At 40.4% G+C, this 20,690-nt stretch overlaps 2 protein-coding genes across 3 annotated transcripts in view; one reads left to right on the plus strand and one right to left on the minus strand.

The window, feature by feature from the left end:
- The first annotated feature begins 5,600 nt into the window (after positions 1 to 5,600).
- Positions 5,601 to 14,513, plus strand: rergla (RERG/RAS-like a). Its single transcript, XM_056368296.1, has 5 exons — positions 5,601 to 5,791; positions 5,901 to 5,957; positions 9,007 to 9,080; positions 10,966 to 11,114; positions 11,201 to 14,513. The coding sequence occupies exons 1-5, from the start codon at positions 5,740 to 5,742 to the stop codon at positions 11,478 to 11,480; spliced, it is 612 nt and encodes a 203-aa protein (XP_056224271.1). The 5' UTR covers positions 5,601 to 5,739; the 3' UTR covers positions 11,481 to 14,513.
- Positions 14,514 to 16,735: 2,222 nt separating this feature from the next.
- The window catches only part of arhgef39 (Rho guanine nucleotide exchange factor (GEF) 39), a 59,853-nt gene continuing 55,898 nt past the window's right edge, over positions 16,736 to 20,690 (minus strand). The window contains exons 10-12 of one of the 2 annotated variants that reach the window (XM_056367086.1): positions 19,518 to 19,656; positions 19,297 to 19,394; positions 16,736 to 17,728 (exon numbers count right to left, since the gene is read on the minus strand). In XM_056367086.1, the coding sequence (XP_056223061.1) occupies positions 17,689 to 17,728; positions 19,297 to 19,394; positions 19,518 to 19,656 (277 nt within the window). In that variant the 3' untranslated portion in view covers positions 16,736 to 17,688. The remainder of the gene's footprint in view (positions 17,729 to 19,296; positions 19,395 to 19,517; positions 19,657 to 20,690) is intronic. The other variant, XM_056367087.1, reaches the window with a different exon arrangement.

The raw sequence follows: 20,690 nt of genomic DNA on the forward strand, positions 1-20,690 counted from the left end.
TGCATAACCTCTGCTTCCATCTATTTAACACTCATCTGTCTCTGGCTCTGTATGTCTCACCTACTTATTTTTCTTTTATCTGTGAACTAAAGGAAGATAATTATGCTCCATACATAACCTCCTCCTCCTACAGATGAATGAGTAAAGAGCTCTATGTTTGATGAAAATAGTGCTCTGACATTTCTCCTTAATGGATCTCTCTATTGTCAAGTGGCACTCAGTACGAATGGGGGCTGCGGCGGAAAGACACCCACATGCAGATCTCTGTCGTCAGCACGCCTTCTTTTTTTTCTGTTGTTGCTGTACTTCACATTTTCATTCTACAGAGGCCTGTCAGATGATTTCCTTCACCTGAAGAGCAACACGATGAAGGGAGCTCAGTGTAACAGATGCAATCCTGCTGTGAATTATAAAAAGGTCTTGAAGTGGTCACTGAAAGCAAAACCTATAGAAAAAATATCCAATAATGAGATTTTTGGAAAATTCAAAAAGTAAGAAAAGAAAGTCATTTGGTTCTTTAGGTCGTCTATGTTGTTTTAAGAATTAGTGTGAGAGTGGAACGTAAAGTGATAGTTCAGCATATTTAACGTGGGGTTGTGTGACGACTTAGTCAGTGTACCTGTAGTAAATTCAGACAGGTGCACTCTCTCGGAGAAACAAACAAGAGAAGAAGCTGCGTGATGAAACAAAAAAAGGTGTTTTAAGCACTTAAGAAGCCCGTTGTACAGTTTAGCTCTTTCCAACAGCAGTGTATGTAATACAGTGTGCACTGTAGGTGTGCTTGTGCATAGGAATACGGTAGTTCCAACGTTGAGAAAATGAAGTTCCAGCTATCACTTTAAGGCCCGAAGATGGCCGAGAAAACAGGTTTTGGAGTACTGTACTGGAGACGTCATGGGAGATCGATCTGCATGTGTTTTAATGATTTAGACAAGACTTATGACTGTGTCCTTAAAGGTGTAATGTTGGGAATACAGAGCCATGTATAACTATAGTAAGAGCTGTGTCTGTATCCTCAGCAAAAAGTCAATCACTTTCTCAGTGGGACTTGGGTTGTGCCGCGCCAGCTTGCTTGTGATTGCTGATGCGACCCTATGGAACTTAGGGAATGTTTCTGACTTCCAATTCTGCAAAATTAGGCATTTGGTTAAAAGGATAAAGAGAGAAACGCCTAATTTCTTGTAGCTGGTTAAAGAGCAGATAGTAGACGTTAGGCCAAATATAGCCAACATGGGATTTTGGATAATAGCTTTTTTATAGGGTTTTGACAGGTAATCAAAAATAAGTAACCAGTAGGGTTTCAGTTTTAGGCAGGAGCAAAACTGGTGGATGAGTGTACCAATTCCCTTTTTACATTTCTCACAGAATGGGGACACTCCCGGCGAAATGGTAGAGTCTGGATTTGGTGTATAGTAAGTTCTATGCACAACTTTGAATTGAATTAAAGCAGCTGGGTTTCCTCCTTTGGAATTCTTCTGCAACCTTGTTTCCCCAGCGATATTCAGTCTGTTGCACAATCACCAGTCCACTCACCCGCGGGTTAAATCTTCCCACTGTTAGTTTATCAAACTAACTGTTAAATCTCTCCATTAAAAGCCAGTTAACTTCTTTAAAACAAAAGCTTGCTTTCCCATTCGCACGTGTTGCTCCTGCCACACATGAATCCAGACCAGCTCTCTCAGTGACATCGTGCTGCTCTGTTTAATGTTGGCAAGGCTCTTGTCTGTTGTACTTGGCTGCGTTTATGGAAAAAAAAAAACACCAACCACACACTAATGAGATTCAACTATTCAGTTATGAAATCCAAGAAGTATGCATTAATTAAGTGTAAGAATGCAATAACATAAAAACAAACTCTGTGCGTGGTGGGGAGGTTCCTTTGCTTCTTCCTCTGCACATTTCATAACACTGAAAGTTTGTTTTATTATTTTATGATCTACATTATATATAATAATTTTATATATATAGGATATAGATATGATCTTTTTATTTGGGATACAACAATGCATATCCAAGTGTTTACCTTCTTTTCTCTTTTTTAACAGGAACATCCCCCCAACACAGTCTCTGTATAGAAAATAACACAAATAATAAATTATAACGTATAAATAAATATATCAATTATATAGAAGATAAAACATTCAAATACTTATGAATATGAATTTGTAATAACTAATATAAATAAATAAAATGTGAAAAAAGGAAACTTATATGAAGAAACCTAAAGAGTAAATAAAGGAAAGAAAAAGAAATAAGTGGGTAAAAGAAATTTGGGCAGGGAGGGAGGGACAGTTTATCTAATGAAGCAGTTGTTGAACAATATTTAAAGGGCTCTTAGAAAGCACAAAATCTTTTGTATCAGTGTGTTAGCATGCTCTTATGTCACATATTTCTGACTAGTGTTAGAATAGAGCGAGTCATCTACATTTTAGTATTTATGTCCTCATTACATAACTGCTGCTTTTCTCTAAAACCCACTTCACGCCTTCGACAGCTCACCGGCGATAATACCTCAGCTTTTACTTTACATGTGAGACCACCTTGCCAGTAAAAACAACACCTCCAATACACAGTGGAGGAGGCCGGTGTTAAAATAATACATCACCCGCCTCCACCAGAGACATCGTTGCTGTGATTTAATTTATAACCTGTCACAGGAGAGAGAGTGTTCATACTGCAGATAGAAATAAACTTATATCTCTACACTACCTACAGTAAAATGATATGGAGAGGAATATTAAAGAAGCTGCCATAAATGTTAAAAACTACAAACTGTGGTGCCATGTTTCTTAAGGAAACTTATTCTGAAAAAACTGAAGCGGTGCAGCTGAAGTCTGGCACCTTAAATGGTCCTTTTGTACAGAACATATCTCTTACACTGAGCAGACACATTCCTTTGACAGAGGACAACCTGCCAGTGCTTTTCATATCTGCTCTAGCCGGGTTAAAACTCAAATTATTTATGTCAGGACGCTGCTGATTTACATTCTGTGATAAGGTGTATAATAGTCAGTATACATGGCAGTGATAATGTAATCATTCATCAGTCCCCCTCAGAGTGAGTCATCATCACACTTGCTTTTATTAGCAAGTGGATAAAGGCCCAAGAGTCTGTTGAGCAAACTCAGTGCCAATCATAAGTGCCTCATCTAAATTGTCTTGAGACATCCAGCTTCTCCTAAAGTCCAGACAGCTGAGTGTCACCAGCGTGAATACCTTTATATATCTATACCATTGTTTCACCTGTTCTCTACCTGTCCTCCAACCTGAGCGGCCATATTGTTTGTTTGTCCCTACCCTCAGATATGACCCATACGAGTGTCTTTTTAAATAGCGCCTCTACAGTCGCAGACGTACTGGACCTTCTTTTAAAGACTGTCCTTATTGAGAAAGCTGAACGTGGACAGATCAATGTTAAAAATGTTTTATTCATCTTTTATTGATTCAGTTTGAACTTTTGCAATGATCTGTTGTTTTAGGAACCTCAGGTTGAGGAAAATGTAGTGCCCATAGACTGTAAATAAAGACGGATGTAGCCTCTGTGATGTCACCCACAGGTTTCTGAAGAGTGGTTTTTCAAGCACAGAGTGAGCCACTCTGCTGTTGCCATCTTGGCAGTGCCTGTCTCCGCCCCTAACTCCCAACTAATCCAAAAATGGATTGGTAGTGTCATAGGAAAATGCTGTTTGAGGGCAAGATAAAGTGGTGAAAATATTAAAAATAGCCTCCAGGACTTAGCCATCTTTTGAGAATTTTGGAAATTATTTTAAAATTCATCCTCTAGTTCGGGTGATACAAAATCATTTTTCGTCATCCTTCCCATTTTGTTGTGTCAAATAAATTTGCAAAAATGTAAAATCATTACAATGTAATCAGTCAATCACTCATCATTTTGAAGATATTTATCAAACCACATGCTCACCATTGTGGATATTACCTGATACCTGCTACTGTTTTTGTTATCACCACAGAGGTTTCTAAGCGATCTGAGGCGATACTAAAACATGACATGAAAACCCTGCAGACTAGTGATTGGTCAGAGAGAATCGTAATTACTGCAGTGTGATTGTGTGAGATGAGACGTTCAGAAAACACTCGCCAAGCGACTGCACACACCTCATTAGACCCTATTACATTTCTGTTAGTTATTGTATTCTGCTTTTAGTATGGCAACCAGCAAAACCACGCCGAGGTCAGTCGAGTAGGTGCAGGTGTTTCTCTGTTTGGTATCACCTCATTGTCCTCCATTGTTCATGTGTGTGTCCCATTGAAGATGACATCATGATAACTGAGTCGGTACCGTGTGGTGGAAAAATGCTAATTACCCACGGTGCCCTGCACTGCAATATGTACTGAGTGAAACAGTTCTAGTATTTTTATAACTGTAATTTTTCCAGTTAAAAATGCTCCAGAATTTGTTCTAATTGGTCTAAAGAGGTAACAATTTATATAATTATACATTAGTTTCGACAAACATGAGACACATTAAACTTTGTATCTAATATCATTAATTCATTCTGAAGTCACAGATACCAAACATGATGTTGTGGGCATTTTCCTTTCACGCTACATTTAGTCTTTGATTCTTTTTGGAAATTATGTAAAATTGGAAGTTGAAATGAAATGATTATAACTTTGGAGAAAAACAGATGAGGTCTCAACAGATGTTCTCCTGAACTTAGGAGACTGTGCTACAGTTGGTGCTGAGAGGACTAAATCCTTGAGGAAATCCTCTCCTCCGTGCAGCACTTTTCCAGGATGATGATGCTGACCCAGAGAAAAGTGGATTCTGGCCGCTCAGCTGTTCTGCTCATCCAGTGTGTTTATAGCTAATAGAAACATGTAGCTTATCAGCACGTTATGTAAAAAGAAGAAAACCAGGGGGCTGCAGGCCTCAGAAATATGCGGTTATGTAACTGATTTACCTGCACATGCATCGGTTCAAGTTGGAATATTGTGGATTTATTATGAATTTAACCTTTTGTTAGTTCAGAATGCAGGCGCTCATTAATTGCTGCTGCCATTATGAACTGAAGCGGGGGATGATGTCTATTGTGGCTATTGTTGTTTCACTCTGTTCCGTTTGTCTTAACACTAAACCATACAGAATGGACGGCTAAAGCAATAATCCATGCTCACTTGTAACTTTATTGTCATGAACGTCTCACAAACATGTCGTACTGGCCAGCTTCACTCTTGTTCAGTGTCACACTCAAATGTGTCCCCTGGCCAACTTAAACTTGGAACAACAATCCTATTGTTACAATTGTCATGTTTCAGATGTCTATGAATTCTTCGCACTTTCCACCAAAGACACATCATCCTCTTATCTCTCACGTGGTTTCATTTCAATAATGTTTGAGGGTCAAACAGTAAAAATGAATAAATACAGCAAAACTTATTTACTTAAATTTTTTCTTCTTTCCAAATTCTTGTGACCCTGTAGGATGGGGACAACTGGACTAAAACTAGCCATTAACTAAAGCACTTAAATCAGTTCCACCTCTGAGACTCATTTTGAGACAGAGGATCTTAATTTCATACTTCCATGTTTTCCTGTTTCCGCCTCCTGAAGCGCCGCCCACCCTCCTCCCACCGCCCAGCCTGCACCCTCGGGCTGCACCGGCTCCTCCAGGCAGCTCATGGGCGCTGACCACGCTGTCTCCTCCCCGGCTCTTCACAGCATGACATCTGAGGGATATTTCCGTGGCGGACGCTAGTCTTGTTTCTACAGCGAACATGAATGACATCAAGATTGCTGTGCTGGGCAGTGAAGGTGTTGGGAAATCAGGTAGTTGAGGAGGGGACCCATGTTGTTGGACATCGGGGATAAACAAGTGTCGCTGTTCACGGAGCTCACCTGTCTGTCTGTCTGTCTCGGTCTGTCTGTCTCTCTGCAGCTCTCATCGTCCGCTTCCTCACCAGGCGCTTCATCGGGGAGTACGCCTCTTCCTCAGGTAATAATCTGTGCACGCGCCGCTTCCCTTTGTATTTTCACACTGTCCTTGAGGGGAAACAGACTTTCACTGTTAAATCCTGACTTCTACTAAACGCACTTTCCTTGGCCTTAAGTTTTCCATTCATTGAAAACACAGCTGTAAATAAACCTACATAAATCTGATTGGAGATCAGAGAAAGAAGAAGCTCCTCAGTCAGTGATCAGTGATAGTTCAGTTCATCAGTGGCTCTCAACAAACAGCAACTTAAAATAGATCATTCACTGCACTTCATTTTCCAACATGTAAACAAACACGGACTATAAAGAAAGTGGGGCTCAAGTTGAAGCCCACAACCTAACTTACTGTATCCATGGCAACATATTTCTATTTGTTGAAAAGTTTAGTTTATATCTGTTGTGTTATCAGAAGAGTTGATATCAGTGCATGTCACCTACAGCCGATCTGATGTAAACTGACAAGTTGTGTTGCTTAAAGTTTGTACTCTGCACCCATGGTTTGTACAGACTGAACCTTTGGGTGAGCTAGTCTAAAACACATGTTGGAGACTCCTGAATTAAACTTACTATTCAAACCTAAAAACATATTTCAACTTGGGGATCTCCATTAGAATTTACAATGAAATTCCACTGGTTTTAACAAAGTTTGACTCTGTTCTGTCGGATTCACTCGTGAGTCAGCTGTGAGGTCTTCCTCCTCAACCTTTATTATCAATCAGATCACATCAGTTTTGTAGCTACTGTTCCACAACTGTATGTCATTTACTTTTACACACTTCCGGAGTCAGTGCAACATTTGTGTTTCAGTTACCAGGTTCTGTCAACTACAAACATCCCATATCTAAATCCCGTATCTACAGTTCAGTTTCAACTCAAATGTGTCTGTAATCAAATATGTCACGTACCAAACATCGGGATTGAATGCCTGGTCAGATTCATAACACTGTTTACTTATCCAGGTAGTTCCTGTTTGACCTCTGCAACTTCATTTTAAGAGCAAGGCCTAAATGTTTGATCCCTCTAATGTTATTTTTTCTAAATTGTTAACCTCCATCCAGCTGTAATGATACTCTGCAGCCGGCTACCTGACCTGTATGGAGAATGACTCACATTAGTCTTAGATAGTGGCTCAATGTGCCATTGTTTTCCTGAGAATAATCTAGTTTCATCTGAGCGTTTGGCTTCTGACCAGGCCAAATCAGCGCTGCCGAGTGGAGCAGCTACATGAGCTACACTTTCCTCTGGCCTTGGTTAGATGATAAAAAATAAAACTTTCTGGCATGTGTAACCTACCTACAGTGAACTTAAGGCACAGAGGCAGTTGTAATGCCACTGTTCTAGGATCAAAGCCCAATTGTTGGTTAGACCTTAACGGCAGAATCAGACATATAAACGTGAATGTCTGTGACTGAGTGAGTGAGTGACAGAGTTGAATAATGCAGTTTCCTCATCAAAATGATTTAGTGGGAACATGCAGTGTTGTCCTAATGCAGGACATATGAAGAGGGGAGAAGGACAATGACAAAAAGCGCCACAGAGACCAGGACTAGTGGAGACCAGGATTAAAGATGTGCTTGAATGTGGGGATGAAATGTGTATATATAGATTTTTAAAAGCAGCCACACTAATTACAAGATGATTAAACCCAGAAGGAGGCAGTGATGCGACATGATGAAGGCCAACTATGGAGGAGCAGGGATTTCACTGGAAATAAACCATTTATAAATACATTTATTCATTCATAGCTAATCAATTAGCTTAGTGATTTAGCTTCTCCTTCTCCAACCAATCAGAGAGCTTGTTACATCCTATGGCCAATTGGGATTGCTTACTTACACTGAAGGCCCAGAGGGTCACAGAAAGGCTACAAGGAGATGCTAAATGACTAAGCTAATTGATTAGTTAATAGGAAAAGGAAAATCAGCTGGAAAAAGGAAAAGGAAATTGAAGAGGGAATTCAAAATTTTTAAATGCATTTACAAATAGTTTTTCAAATTCTATTACTTATTCATGAATTAATACATATATTTATAGAGCAGCAGCTTGGAAGTGACCGCTGGTCAACATTTGTCACTATTTCTGACCTGTTCCATTGTCATGACACAGAAACAGAAACAGAAAAACATACATGTGAATGAGAACAGCTTTATTGTGAATTTCGCTTTATTAAAATACTGTATATGTGAGCACAGAGAGGAGAGAAGCAAACATATAAAGAGCTGAAGCCAGCCGTTACTAGGCGGAATGCAAATAGCTGACAACCTGGTTCAGCCATATACAAGGTTGCGACCTAGTCTTGTTAAATATACATTACAGATTAGATAACAAGTTTATCTTTTACTATAATCACTGACTATTAGTATTGTGCAGTCACCAGAGCTCAGCTGGGCTCCGGTAAACCCAACCCCCACGTGTCAGCTGATCCATGCACATACATTTAACATTTGTTAATAAATATAAAACAACAGTATATATACAATTCAATCAAATATTTTCAGATATGTATATGCACAGGCAAGAAAATGTTAGTATACCTGAGAACTTGAAGTTGGAGATAAAATATGTAAAATACTGATATTTATTCAACTTGGGATGTGTTTATTTATAAAACGGTTTTATATTTGTATAAATTTGTTGGTATTTGTTTATAGATTGGAGATTGAAAATTGTGAACACTATGAATTACTCACAAATCATCATACACATCGGGAAACATTCATTTGTCACCAATACTGAGCATTTTCTGTGACTCACAGCTCATGGAGAACATTTTTTTCATATTTATAATTTTTCCAAAAACAGAAAAAGAAAAAACAGCTTGACATGTACTCTTCCTCGTGCGTTTCTACGGTTACGTATTGTGAAAAGTATAGAGACAAATGTTTAACTGAGAGTAAAAGACATTAAGGTGACACGTAGTGCTGTGATATAGGAAATGAATTGTTGCCATTTCTGTCTAAACCTATTTGTTTTCTTTCATCTCATATAAAGTACTGGAGAACTCTGACAGCCAGGTTGATTTCTCTTGTCTTCCGTCTTGTCTTCCACAGAGTGCATATACAGAAAGTGTCTGTCTGTGGATGGGAGGCAGGTTCATCTGGAGCTCTATGACCCGTGCTCTCAGGTGAGTTTACAGGTAGAGAAAGTAACATAAGAAGACATCACAGATGATCCCTGCTTGGCAACTGGGTGCACTTACCAAGCGGAGGTCAGGTCTTTGCACAGGGAATACACATGGCATCATAATCAAAATTATGTTTTGCAATTATGTAACATGATGAGGATATAGCTTTAGCTGGATCCAGTATATGGCGTCATAATACATCTTATAATGTCACATGTCACACAGTAAAGGGAATGTAAACAATACCAAATATTTAATTTCGTCATATTACATCTTAAAGATCCATATTTTCCTCTTCTCCTGTGTTTTATTTGAAGTGTTGATCCATAAGAAGATATATTTGTGGTTTAAAGAACCAAAAACCATCTCAGTGTAGTTTTACGTCTCCTCTCTCAGGCTTCTCTCTGGAGCTCTAGTAACGACACGTGGGTGAGCCAATCAGAAGAGAGGAGGCTCTGAGCCTCTCTTCTGATTGACTGACTGTTTTCTGAGTGATCCAATAAAAATAAAGCAGATTTCAGGTTCACACTCAGAGAAACCAAATCCTGCAAGGTTGGATGATGGATCCAGGTGGGCGGGGCTTGAGGCATGGCTGACAGGTGACTGCTTAGTTGTGACATCACAAAGTTAAAGTCCTGTTAAAGTGCTTTCTGAAATGTTGTTTGTGGTGTTTTGACCCCTCAGGGCTACTGTATAATTCTTTATGACTCATGGAAACATCCGAAGTTCCTAAAACTTTTGCACAGTCGTGTACATGAACCAAAATAATAGGAGATGTTTCTGCCCATGAAACTCCCGCTTTGGACTTCTTGCACTTGTGTGTTTAAGAACGGGGCCCGGTGAATCTAAAGCTAAAGCCCATTAGTATCATCCATCTTAGTTTGCAGAGCCAGTGGAGCATGTGGCTGTCCTCAGCCGAACCACTGAGTCCAGCCTGAGGATATAACAAGGATATTAAGACCATTTCCAGAGTCACCTCACAACCACAAACTCTAAACCTTATGAACTTAGTTTCATATCTTCCATCCTCTGTCACTTTGACTAATCAAACTCAACTCAAAATAACTTGATTTATTTATTAAGTCGGTTGACCTTCACCCTCCTCACTCTGTGATGTAGAGGGACAGCTGTAGGACCTATAGTCCATATAACACTTTTTTCATGCAGCCAGTTGTGTATGTGCAGTAGAAGGTAGTCTCTTATTTTTGTTAACACTGTGTAAAATAGTGTAACTTTTGTAGCTCTAGTAATATTAATATTGCTGTGATTTTTGATAATGTGTGAAAATGTTAAAACCCTGATAAATGACAAAAATGAATATAATGATAATTGGTCATGTGACCTATGCGTATATATTCATCACACCTGTGAACGCTCTGGTAATTATCACGGTTTTATCCTGGAAACAACAAGTGAATAATACGCATTTAAACATTAACATAATAACATGTCCAACACATGTTTGTCATAAGGGACCAGTAGCAGTTCTGGGTTTGCCTGCTGCCTTGGTAACAGGGCGGCCATGCATGTGCTAAGGGGTCAATCAGCTTTTATTAGTGGGTTTACCCACGTTTAAAAAAAAAACCTGCTTATACCCACTGACTTTGGTGTTAAAGGTATTAGAAGGCTGGTAGATCTCTGGAGGAGCGCTATCGCTTTCCGCCGTATTTATGACTGACACAAAACAAATGCACGTTGCGTCCGGGCGGCTGTTGCAGCGTGATGCCATACAGAACATAACGTGAGTTAAATTAACCTTAACCGTGAGGTGAAGCCCCAGGCGCAAAGCTCGACATGCCCTGCTCGGTCCTGAATGTGTCTGTATGAATTAGAATTTTTTTGATCACTAAATGTAACATTAACCTGTAATCGTCTCTGTCTTCAGGCCTGTGAGGGTAAGTCTGCTCTAAACGACCAGATCCACTGGGCCGATGGTTTCATTTTGGTCTACGACATCAGCGACCGCTCCTCCTTCCTCACTGCCAAAGCCATAGTGCACCTAATCAGAGAGCTACACCTTGGATCCGCCAAAAGGTACGGAACAAGCTCGCTTGTGCATGTAAACAGAACCGGTGAGAACCTGTGTATTTTGAATCTCACAGTCATTTTTTCACCCACAGGGACTCGCTCATCTTTTTGGTGGGCAACAAACAGGACCTGTGCCACATGAGAGAGGTGCAGCGCGAGGAGGGTCAGCGTCTGGCGGCCGAGTATCGCTGCCAGTTCTATGAGCTGTCGGTGGCGGAGCACTACCAGGAGGTGGCGTTCATATTCTCCAAGATGGTGCAGAACGCCAGCCTGGGCGGCAAAGCCAAGGAGCGCAGGAGACGCCCCAGCGGCTCCAAGTCCATGGCCAAGCTCATCAACAACGTCTTCGGCAAGAGGAGGAAATCCGTGTGAGACGAGTCAGACACCGGAACAGCTGTCAAGTCAAGGCTGGACCAATGACGTCGGACTATTCATTCCTCTTGCTTGGCTCTGTATCTTTGATTATGTTTGTGTTGCTGTTGATTAGCATTGGCCTGACATATAAATGCGTAGAAAGGTGTGATAATGCAGTAGTACACAGTACATACTGTCTGAGCCTACTTCCTGCTTCCAGCTGCTAACTCATGCTTTTCCTGTCCGAGCTTATCTAGCAGAAGTTTCACATTCCAGCGATGAAGTGTCACCAGTTTGCTTTGTGTCTTGAAATGTAGTGATTAAACAAGCTGAGTAATCAGCAGGTAGGAGGTGGGTGGGTGTCAGGTATGTGTTGGGTGACATTCAGTGTGAGAGATATGGAAGGTGCAGTTATTTCAAGGAGACATAGATCTGTCTTTCATATCTCACATTCTGTTCAAATGTGTTCTTGAGCAAAAACTACTAAATTCTGAACAGCTTCTACAGAGCTCATTATTGCTTTTTCTTTTTTAAATCAGATTCCCCTTATAAAGGATTATGAACGGTTTATACCTAATTTATTAATAAGCTTGTTAACAATTTATAGATCATTTATAAGCTGTTATAACACATTAGATAAAAAGGGCAACAGTGACCTGTTGCTTAACCAAATAGTGAGCCCACATTTATTTGTACTGGTCATATGCTGTAAATAAAGATGGATGTAGCCTCCGTGACGTCACCCACAGGTTTCTGAAAAGCAGTTTTGAATCTCAGAGTGAGCTGCTCCACCGTCGCCATCTTGGCAGTTACAGACTCCGCCCCTAACTTCTAGCTAATCCAAAAATGGGCATACGCTCACCCGCATGTCACTCAAAAGAGGCCACGCCCTCGATTCTACATAACTTCTTAATAAAATGTAAACAGGTGAATTATATAAACAGGTGTCATGAAGGAGGAAATTAGCTCTAGAGACCAAAAATGTTTTTGTACCAGGCTGTGAACATGTTTATTTCTGCTGTAAAGTTGGACATTTTAACATGGGAGTCTATGGGGATTGACTCACTGTTGGAGCCAGACTCTAGTGGTCATTAGAGGAACTGCAGCTTTTGGTTCTTCAGTTTTGGCTTCATTTTTCAGCCCAGGAGGTTTGATTCTTGGTGCTGTTCAGCCTCATATCTCATTAGTTACTGAGCTTTCTTTGTTTTCTCTATCATCAGCATTTGTACCTGCTGCTTCATCACATGTTTGTCCAGTTACTATCAATGAACCACCGTCGGCATCTTAATGCTCAGAAAGTTTCATCTGGCAGATCAAATTCTGGCAGATCACATGATCATATCACATGACCAGATTCATCCTCTGAGGCCTCGGCAGTGTTGTTGACCTCTACATGCTCTCAGCAGCCGTCCTCATTATAATCACAGCTGTTGATCAGATTGTTATCACAGTGGAGATTAACATGGAGATGCTTTCTGCTGGTCGCTCTCTTCTTTAGGACTTTAGCATTCCAGCTAGAACACAGGTGGTGACCTTCCTTTACCTGGTGAACTGCTCACCCATTCTCTCTCCCACTGTTCACATCTCTCTGATTCTCCCTCCATCATCTTCAGGTTTCTTCATCTCGTTTTTACAATCATTTATTTATCAGTTACAAACATTTATAAAAGTGTAAAACACATCATTTATTAATGAGTTACTATAAGGCTCCTTTTTCCAGTTACAAATGGTAATAACTCATTAGTAAGATTAATGAGTAGTAAGCATTAACTTCATCTTGCCAAATAGTGAGCCTGCATCAATGTATGAAAACTGTGTTTATGATTGTTTATGATTTATAAAGTGTTAACAACAGAATTAATAACCTAATTATAAACCATTATAAATCCTATATAAGGGTTGTCTTATTTTAAAGTGGTACCGATTTATTTTGCTGATTGCTGATAGTTTGAATGGGGAGCCATGTTGTTGTTGTTATTTGGAAAACTCCACTGAGGAAAACGTGCAGGTTGGATCGGGTCATGTTCCAGATTTCAGGTGGATCTGAGCTTTATTCACCAAAGTTGACCAGATAATTCAGTAAACCTGCTTCCTGGAACAAGCCCCCCCCCCCCCCTGATGAAGGGCCCTCGGTGATGTTGTTTGTCACAGCTCTTCCAGCAGCTGAGGTGGCGAGAAGACAAACAGTCCCAGCTGCAGTCTCCACAACAAGCTTCAGATCATGACCCGTGACATACAGCGCGATTCTTCCCATTGAACAGCGTTGTTTATTGTACTGACGGTGCACCAGTACAGTACAAAACATATGCACGCATGTAGGTACAATCAGAAAAGCCTGGGCTCATATCGTTTTATCTACAGAGTCCACCTTGGCATCACATTACTAAAAGCTTTTGTAATGATACAAAACTAATATATGGCAAACAAATTTAAATTTAGATGCATGAAACCGTCTTGAACTTGGTGTAGCATATCTGAATCCCGGCTGGATCCAGGATTAGGTCGGGGGCTGTGTCTGCTTCAGAGGCTAGGAATCTTTTTTGATGTAGCGAGCAGGACGGCGGCGGACACATGGCTCTGGTTAGGGCTTGTTGAGGACTCCACCGGGTCCACCAGCTGACGGCCTCCAGCCCAATCCCTCTGTGTTATGACAGTGGATTTAAAATCAGCATGGTGGTGGGTGGCTTTCTAATCCCTCCGACGTTCCCTCTCACATTACTCCGCAGATCAGCCTGACGGACGGCTCAGTGAAAAAAACACCTTGGGCTTCAGCTTCCCACGCACTCATGTTGTTCTCCCGTCCCTGCGTCCATCAGATCTTCATTGTGACTTAACTAACGTGAAAACATGAGGGGGATCTGCAAATCCTTGAAATATAATACCACCATGTGATGGTTGTGTCAACATGAACATGTCTTCAAGGAATTTAAAAAACACATCAGATCAAGTCTCTGTATTCAAACGTTTAAAAAACAAATCAGAAAATCTTGAAAATGAATTAGAATGTACGTGCATATCAATACAAGATAATAAAGTTGATTATATGGATCATTTATCAGAGTATTTATATGTTGTTTAACCTGTTTTTATGCCGCTGCGCCTCCTCCACCAACCTGCAGGAAATATGGTCGTAATCTCTCCTTCCTGAGCTACAATGTTGAATAACATTATGATGTCACAGTGAAGTTGACCTTTGACCTTTTGGATATAAAATGCCATCACTTCATTTTATCTTCATAGACATTTGAGTTAAATTGTTTCATAATTAGTGAATGAATTTGTGAGTTATGGCCAAAGGTGTGTTTCATGAGGTCACACTCTGACAGAAGTGATGAAATTCCCTCTGGGCGTTCCTGATATATTGCATTCACAAGGAAAAAGCTCAAATAAAAGGACTGATTTTATGTACCGGACGTAAAGTGCCACTTCTGAGAAACAGAATAGACAGAGTAATAAAATTAAATAAATAAAATTTGTATTATTGTAGCAATAAATGGTCAAAACCTCAACTTGAGTGTTCTCATGTACTCAGAACTACTTTCTCTTTCCCTCGCACCACCCTCAGGACAAAGTGCATGTTTCAAGCTTTCAGAAAAGTGAAAACAGACACATTTATAAACATTATTTCCTTTAACTAACTTAGGTTAGCTCTGTTGTTTTTTTTATGCCTCCGTGCCGGCGACAGTCAGAGCTGGAGGCATATTGTTTTCGGGTTGTCTCATCCTCGTGGACTCGTTATCTCAGTAACACCTCGATGGGACGTCTTCAAATCTGGCACAAACATTCACTTGGACTCAAGGATGAACTGATTAGAGTTTAGCAGCTAAATGTCAAAGGTCAAGGTCAGTGTGACCTCACAACACAGAAGATTCAAATCAGCTTCTATAGGCTAAACTCTTTAAATAAAAATGCATAATCATGTTTGTGGGCGTTGGATAGGTGCAGTGTATGATCAGTGATCAATGTCAATCGTCCCTGCTGTTGTGCAGAGTGCAGGTGGGCTCAGTGTAAAGTAGTCCTCTGCCTCCATCTTGTGTTGATAAAGCAGTACTGCAGTTTGGTGTGAGGGATCCGCTGGTCGCTCGTGCGTCTGATCCTCGGCTGTTGGAGGGGAAACTGATGAGTGTGATGAGTTTCACACAGTGTGGAAGTGACCACGTATCATCCGTCTTCTAAAATAGAACCCTAATCACTTTCTCTGCTCTGCGGTCCACATATAGAAGTGTTGAATATTTAAAATATCTTCATCAGCATTACACTGGCCCGCTACTGGAGGAGGACAAATAACCCGAGTCAGAGCCGTGATCCCGTTAAAGACACAGTTTAATATCAGACACCTTCACATTTGTGAAGCCATGTTTAAAACGTGCACCTGCTCGCTCTGCTGTCACTCACTCAGGATTGTTCGCTCGTTATTACGCTGACAAAAAGCAAAAGATGTCATGATTTAATGTGACTTTTTTTCTTTATCTTTTAGACAATACTCTGGCTTTTGTTTTGGATCCATCACTTCGATTTGAAGTGTTTATTGGCCTGTATAAAGGAGGAATGATTACAGCAAGAAAAACCTGTTCATTTAGACACATGACGGTTGTTTTAAGACAGAGTTAAACTAGAATCACCTCCTCGTGGTTGTTTCCTCCATCTACCAACCAAGCTGCAGGAAACATGGTCACAGTCTCTCCTTCCTGAGTTACAACACTGAATAATAATAAAGTGCTCTTACAGAACATTATGATGTCACAGTGAAGTTTTGTGAGGTCACAGTGTGACAGAAGTGATGAAATTCCCTCGACGTCGCATTCACAAGAGCATGAGGTCACTGTGACCTTTGACCCTACACCACCAAAATCGAATCAGTTCTTCCTTGAGTCCAAGTGAATGTCTGTGCCAAATTTGAAGAAGCTCCGTCAAGGTTTTACTGAGATATCGCGTCCACGAGAACGGGACGGACAACCTGAAAACAATATGTCTCCGGCTCTGACCATCACCGACACAGAGGCATAAGAAACGTGAAGCAGTCCTTGAACACAAATCCTTTACACTGGGTCCTGGGGACCAAACTGTCATTACCTGTGAGTAAACACAACCGACCGTGTGTGGGAATTTTTGGATTTCTCTAAGTTGAGTTTTTCATCCTACTTTGCTTTTTTCTAAGCGTCTTTTTTAAAATGCTAAACATTTTGCATTTTAAAAAAAGTCCCTGCGCTGGGTATCTATCTATTGGATGTTTGGTAAGTTGAAGAGCTGAAAAAAACACAAATACACACTGACTTATTTTAGTGTTTTATTGGGAAATTACCATAATTTCCATCCCCATTTATGATTTGTAACCAGTTTTAGCAAAAGAAAAAAAAGGTGTAAAAATATGATTTTAAAATAATCTGTAAAATACACACTCAGTGTTAGTAAAATATATGAAACAAATATCTGTGGATTTGATAAAGGATATAATTATAGGATATAATATAATAATCATCAGCATGGTGAACTTCTGTTAACCAGGTTTTCTTGCCTGGGTGTAAATCATCATAAACACAGGCTGTCATTCTCTAAAATACAGTGCAGCTGATTAAATGCACTCATTTAATTATGACGTAACAAAAGGCACATGTCACCACTGTTTGTCTCTACTGTATATTTGGTGATCAAACAATCACTCAAGTCCCACGCTACCACCACGGTCCACTTGTAATGGGTGAGGGTGATTTTTATGCTGCTTGACTTTGCCCATGTTTCTATAATTTCTTAATATCCAGATCGATTTTTCTACTTTTTTCTGTAAATGCAAAGTCAACTGCGTCTGATTGAAAAGACTAGAGGAGTAGTGGAGTGGAGCGTTCAGGTACACGCCGGGAAAAAAGACTTCCAGGGGCGAACTCATGAATACACTGCTGTATCACAGTGTTGTCTTTGCAACATTATAAGACCAGCAGCAGCAGCAGCAGCAACACACAGCTCACAGTTTAACATTCATCAGAGATTTGGTCTTTCAAAGCAGCTCAAAGATTTAAAGTTTATATTGCACAGGATGAGCAGAAGCTGAAGCTGCTGTTAGTAACAAAATAAACCTGACTTCATGCTGACACGTTAAAAAAAAAGCACACTAAAGAAATAAATGTGTGTGCCACGGTTTGGCAAAAGTGAGTGGAACGCTGAAGTCGGTCTGAAATGAAACTTTCAGACAGAACAAACAGGATCCACCGTCAGGTCAACCTGATCTCCGTCACAGGATCACACAGCCAGAGGAGGACGACTCGGCGCTGCTGGACGCAAAAAAATAAAAAGATTTCACATCACACTCAATCACAAACAAACCACGTTATTCTGAGGCGACAGTCATCACTCTGAAACACGAGCTCTGAATCTGCTGTCGATTGACCTTGTTAAATTACTTAAATATCTCCTTCTCCCTCTCCATATGCAAATAATGTTGATTTCAAACTGCTGAAAACACGTGTCCTACTTCACTGGAGAATCCTTCGTCAGTGGATTACCTGTTCACAGATTCATCTCAGAGTTGCATGTGTTGAACTGAGAGAGGAACTTTCCTCCATCGAGCCTCCTAGTGTTAAAGTGCTCGTACAGACGCTTCACGAACTGTTCAGACCCCTTCACGTTCAGCACACGTCACTGTGTGGATGTGATTTTACATGGATGAAACTGCCATTTCAGGACACTCGGAGACTCTGAAGCCACTCCAAGTTCAATTTGAGTTTTTTCAGAGCAGAGGATCTTTCCCCTCCTGCTCTCAGAGTCCTTTAAAAGCTATTTCAAGCTATTTTCTACCATGAAGACCAGATACACCAAACACAAGTCTTCTCCTTAAGGGTTCCCTTAAAATGTTCACTTAAATATTTAAGGTGTTCTCCTTATCTATTATACTTAAGAAATCACTTAAAGTCAGTCACCTTAGCGACCAAAGTAAGGAAAAAAACTAAAGGTACCTCTGACTCTGTCTTAAGTGCAACATGACAAAGTTTATGGTGATAAGTCAAGAACATGAACACATCCCAAGAGGAGTGAGAGAACCCAGTGCACACCCTTATTGATGAGGAATTAATTCTATATTACGCAAGTGATAAAGCTAACGCCAGCAATCATATGGTCTCCATGGAAACAGTACAACTTTACCACTGTTGCATCACTTTTAATGCTGTAAATTACTTAATTATTTTCCTTAACAAAAGGAAACCTTTTAAGAGATTCTGTTCAACACCCCTCAGCTAAGGAGAAATGAAACCTTAAGTGTTATACTCAAGTAGAAAACCTAAGGTGTTTTGTGGAACTGGACCCTGATTGATGAAGAGCTGCTGAGGTCGTCCTTCTAGCAGGTTCTCTCATCTCTGCATCTCCTGAAGCTGTTAGAGTGACACTGTGTTCTTTGCTCAGTTACTCCAGGAAGAATCCTGTTCTCTAAACTCCTTTTATATCCCAGTTATTGAGGTCACTGTGATCCTGGAACACTCAAAGCTTTAGAAATGGTTTTACACCTTCGCCCAGATCTACGGCTCCTCATAGTTTTATCATGGAGGTCTACAGAGAGAGCCTTGGACTTGACGTCTTGGTTTCCGTCCTGATACTCAGGTACTACGTCCACAATCAATTTTAAGCAGGAAGAAGCAGGAGCAAAGAGGCTGAATACGTTTAAGAGATTTCTGTTTGCTTTCTTATTTTTGTTAAATTGATTGTGCAAAAATTGAAGACATCTGAATACGTTATGAGGTCACTGCCCATCAGTCTGCACAGTGGACTCCAACATCCGGTAAGTAACAAAAAGAAAAACACATATTTGAGCGGAAAGGGATTTGAAAAACACCTCAAATGATCCCACCTCTGCTCTGGAGTGTCACCCTGCTTCATCCTTTTGGGGGCGCTGCTCTCCCACTCAACTGGAGGCTTGTCAGCCTGCCTGTCGCTCTCAGCGCTCACCTGAACGACAGAGGGGCAGAGACACTTTTAAAGCTTGATTATGGATCAAATAATTCTCTGCTGTGTAAAATATTAATGACTAAATAAGCAACCAGCAAACCAGCCTGTGTGTGTGTGACTCACCATGTTCCTCTTCCTGCCGGGGTTGTTGTTGCTGCTGCTGCTGCTGCTCAGTACGTTGTGGCTGTCAGCAGCAGAGTGGCTGGGTCTCTGGTGCAGCTCATCCCTGTGATGGACCACTGTCTGTTTAGATTGCAGCTTCCTGTAAAGTCAACACGAGTTCAATCATACTATACTGTTCATACTGTTTAATGACATTCAATACAACAAGCCGGTTCAGTTAGTGCTGGTGTCACACTGACCTGCTTTATTTTGAAGGGTATTTTTTAATGTTCTCTCCCTGATTTACAAGTTAAAGTTCACACTAAACTCTGAATTAAACTGAACTAAGATAAACCAATGACACCATCCACACACACATACACTACAAAAAATGTAAAATTAAAATTAGTTTTCAATCTCTCACACATCTCAAGGGAAAATCCTGCTCAGTTTTATAAGTTTACAAGCATGTCAGCGTCAGCTCTCTGTGGTGTTTTTCTAAATGACCTCAAACATACAAACATGTCTCTGATACAGTTTTGGAGACACAGACGGAGAAAGAAGACATAATGCAGTGAAATGGCACAACACCTCCATGTAGTCAGTACATTATGTGTTCCCACCTACGGACATCTTGTTATTGTCTAAAGTGCTCACTCATCTCAAAAATCCAAAACAGCTTTCAGTCGAGTTTTGCTGTTTTCACTGTGACAGACGAAACTGTTTTTTATGTCATACAGATTTAAATACACAACATAATGTATGTTTTAAAATGGAGTGTGTACGGTTACATTTATGGCTGATTCTATATTCTCCAATTTTACGTGAGGGCTGAAAGAAATGCAAAAAAACAAAACAAAACAAAATCATATTGTGATTATTGTGGCAGATATTAGGTGATACGAGTCACGATTTCAGCTGGAATAGTCATGTTTGCATTATTCACTTTGTAGCAAAGAGGAAGATTCCTATGAGTCTCTGTAGCTCCACAATGCAGTGACAGTGACACGTTTTACCTTTAAGCTTAGCTAGTTTTAATGTCGACACCTCCTTTATGAAAATGTTTTATTCTTGTTTTACTGAGTCTGTTTTAACCTTGTTTTTTTTCCTGCTGGTTCGGGTCAGTGACCCTGAGAAACAAAAAACAGGTTGGAAGGAACAGTGAGCTGGTGCAGTAAGATCACCTGGACTAAT

Source organism: Seriola aureovittata, chromosome 22 (genome assembly GCF_021018895.1).
Source record: "Seriola aureovittata isolate HTS-2021-v1 ecotype China chromosome 22, ASM2101889v1, whole genome shotgun sequence".
NCBI classification, from domain to species: domain Eukaryota; kingdom Metazoa; phylum Chordata; class Actinopteri; order Carangiformes; family Carangidae; genus Seriola; species Seriola aureovittata.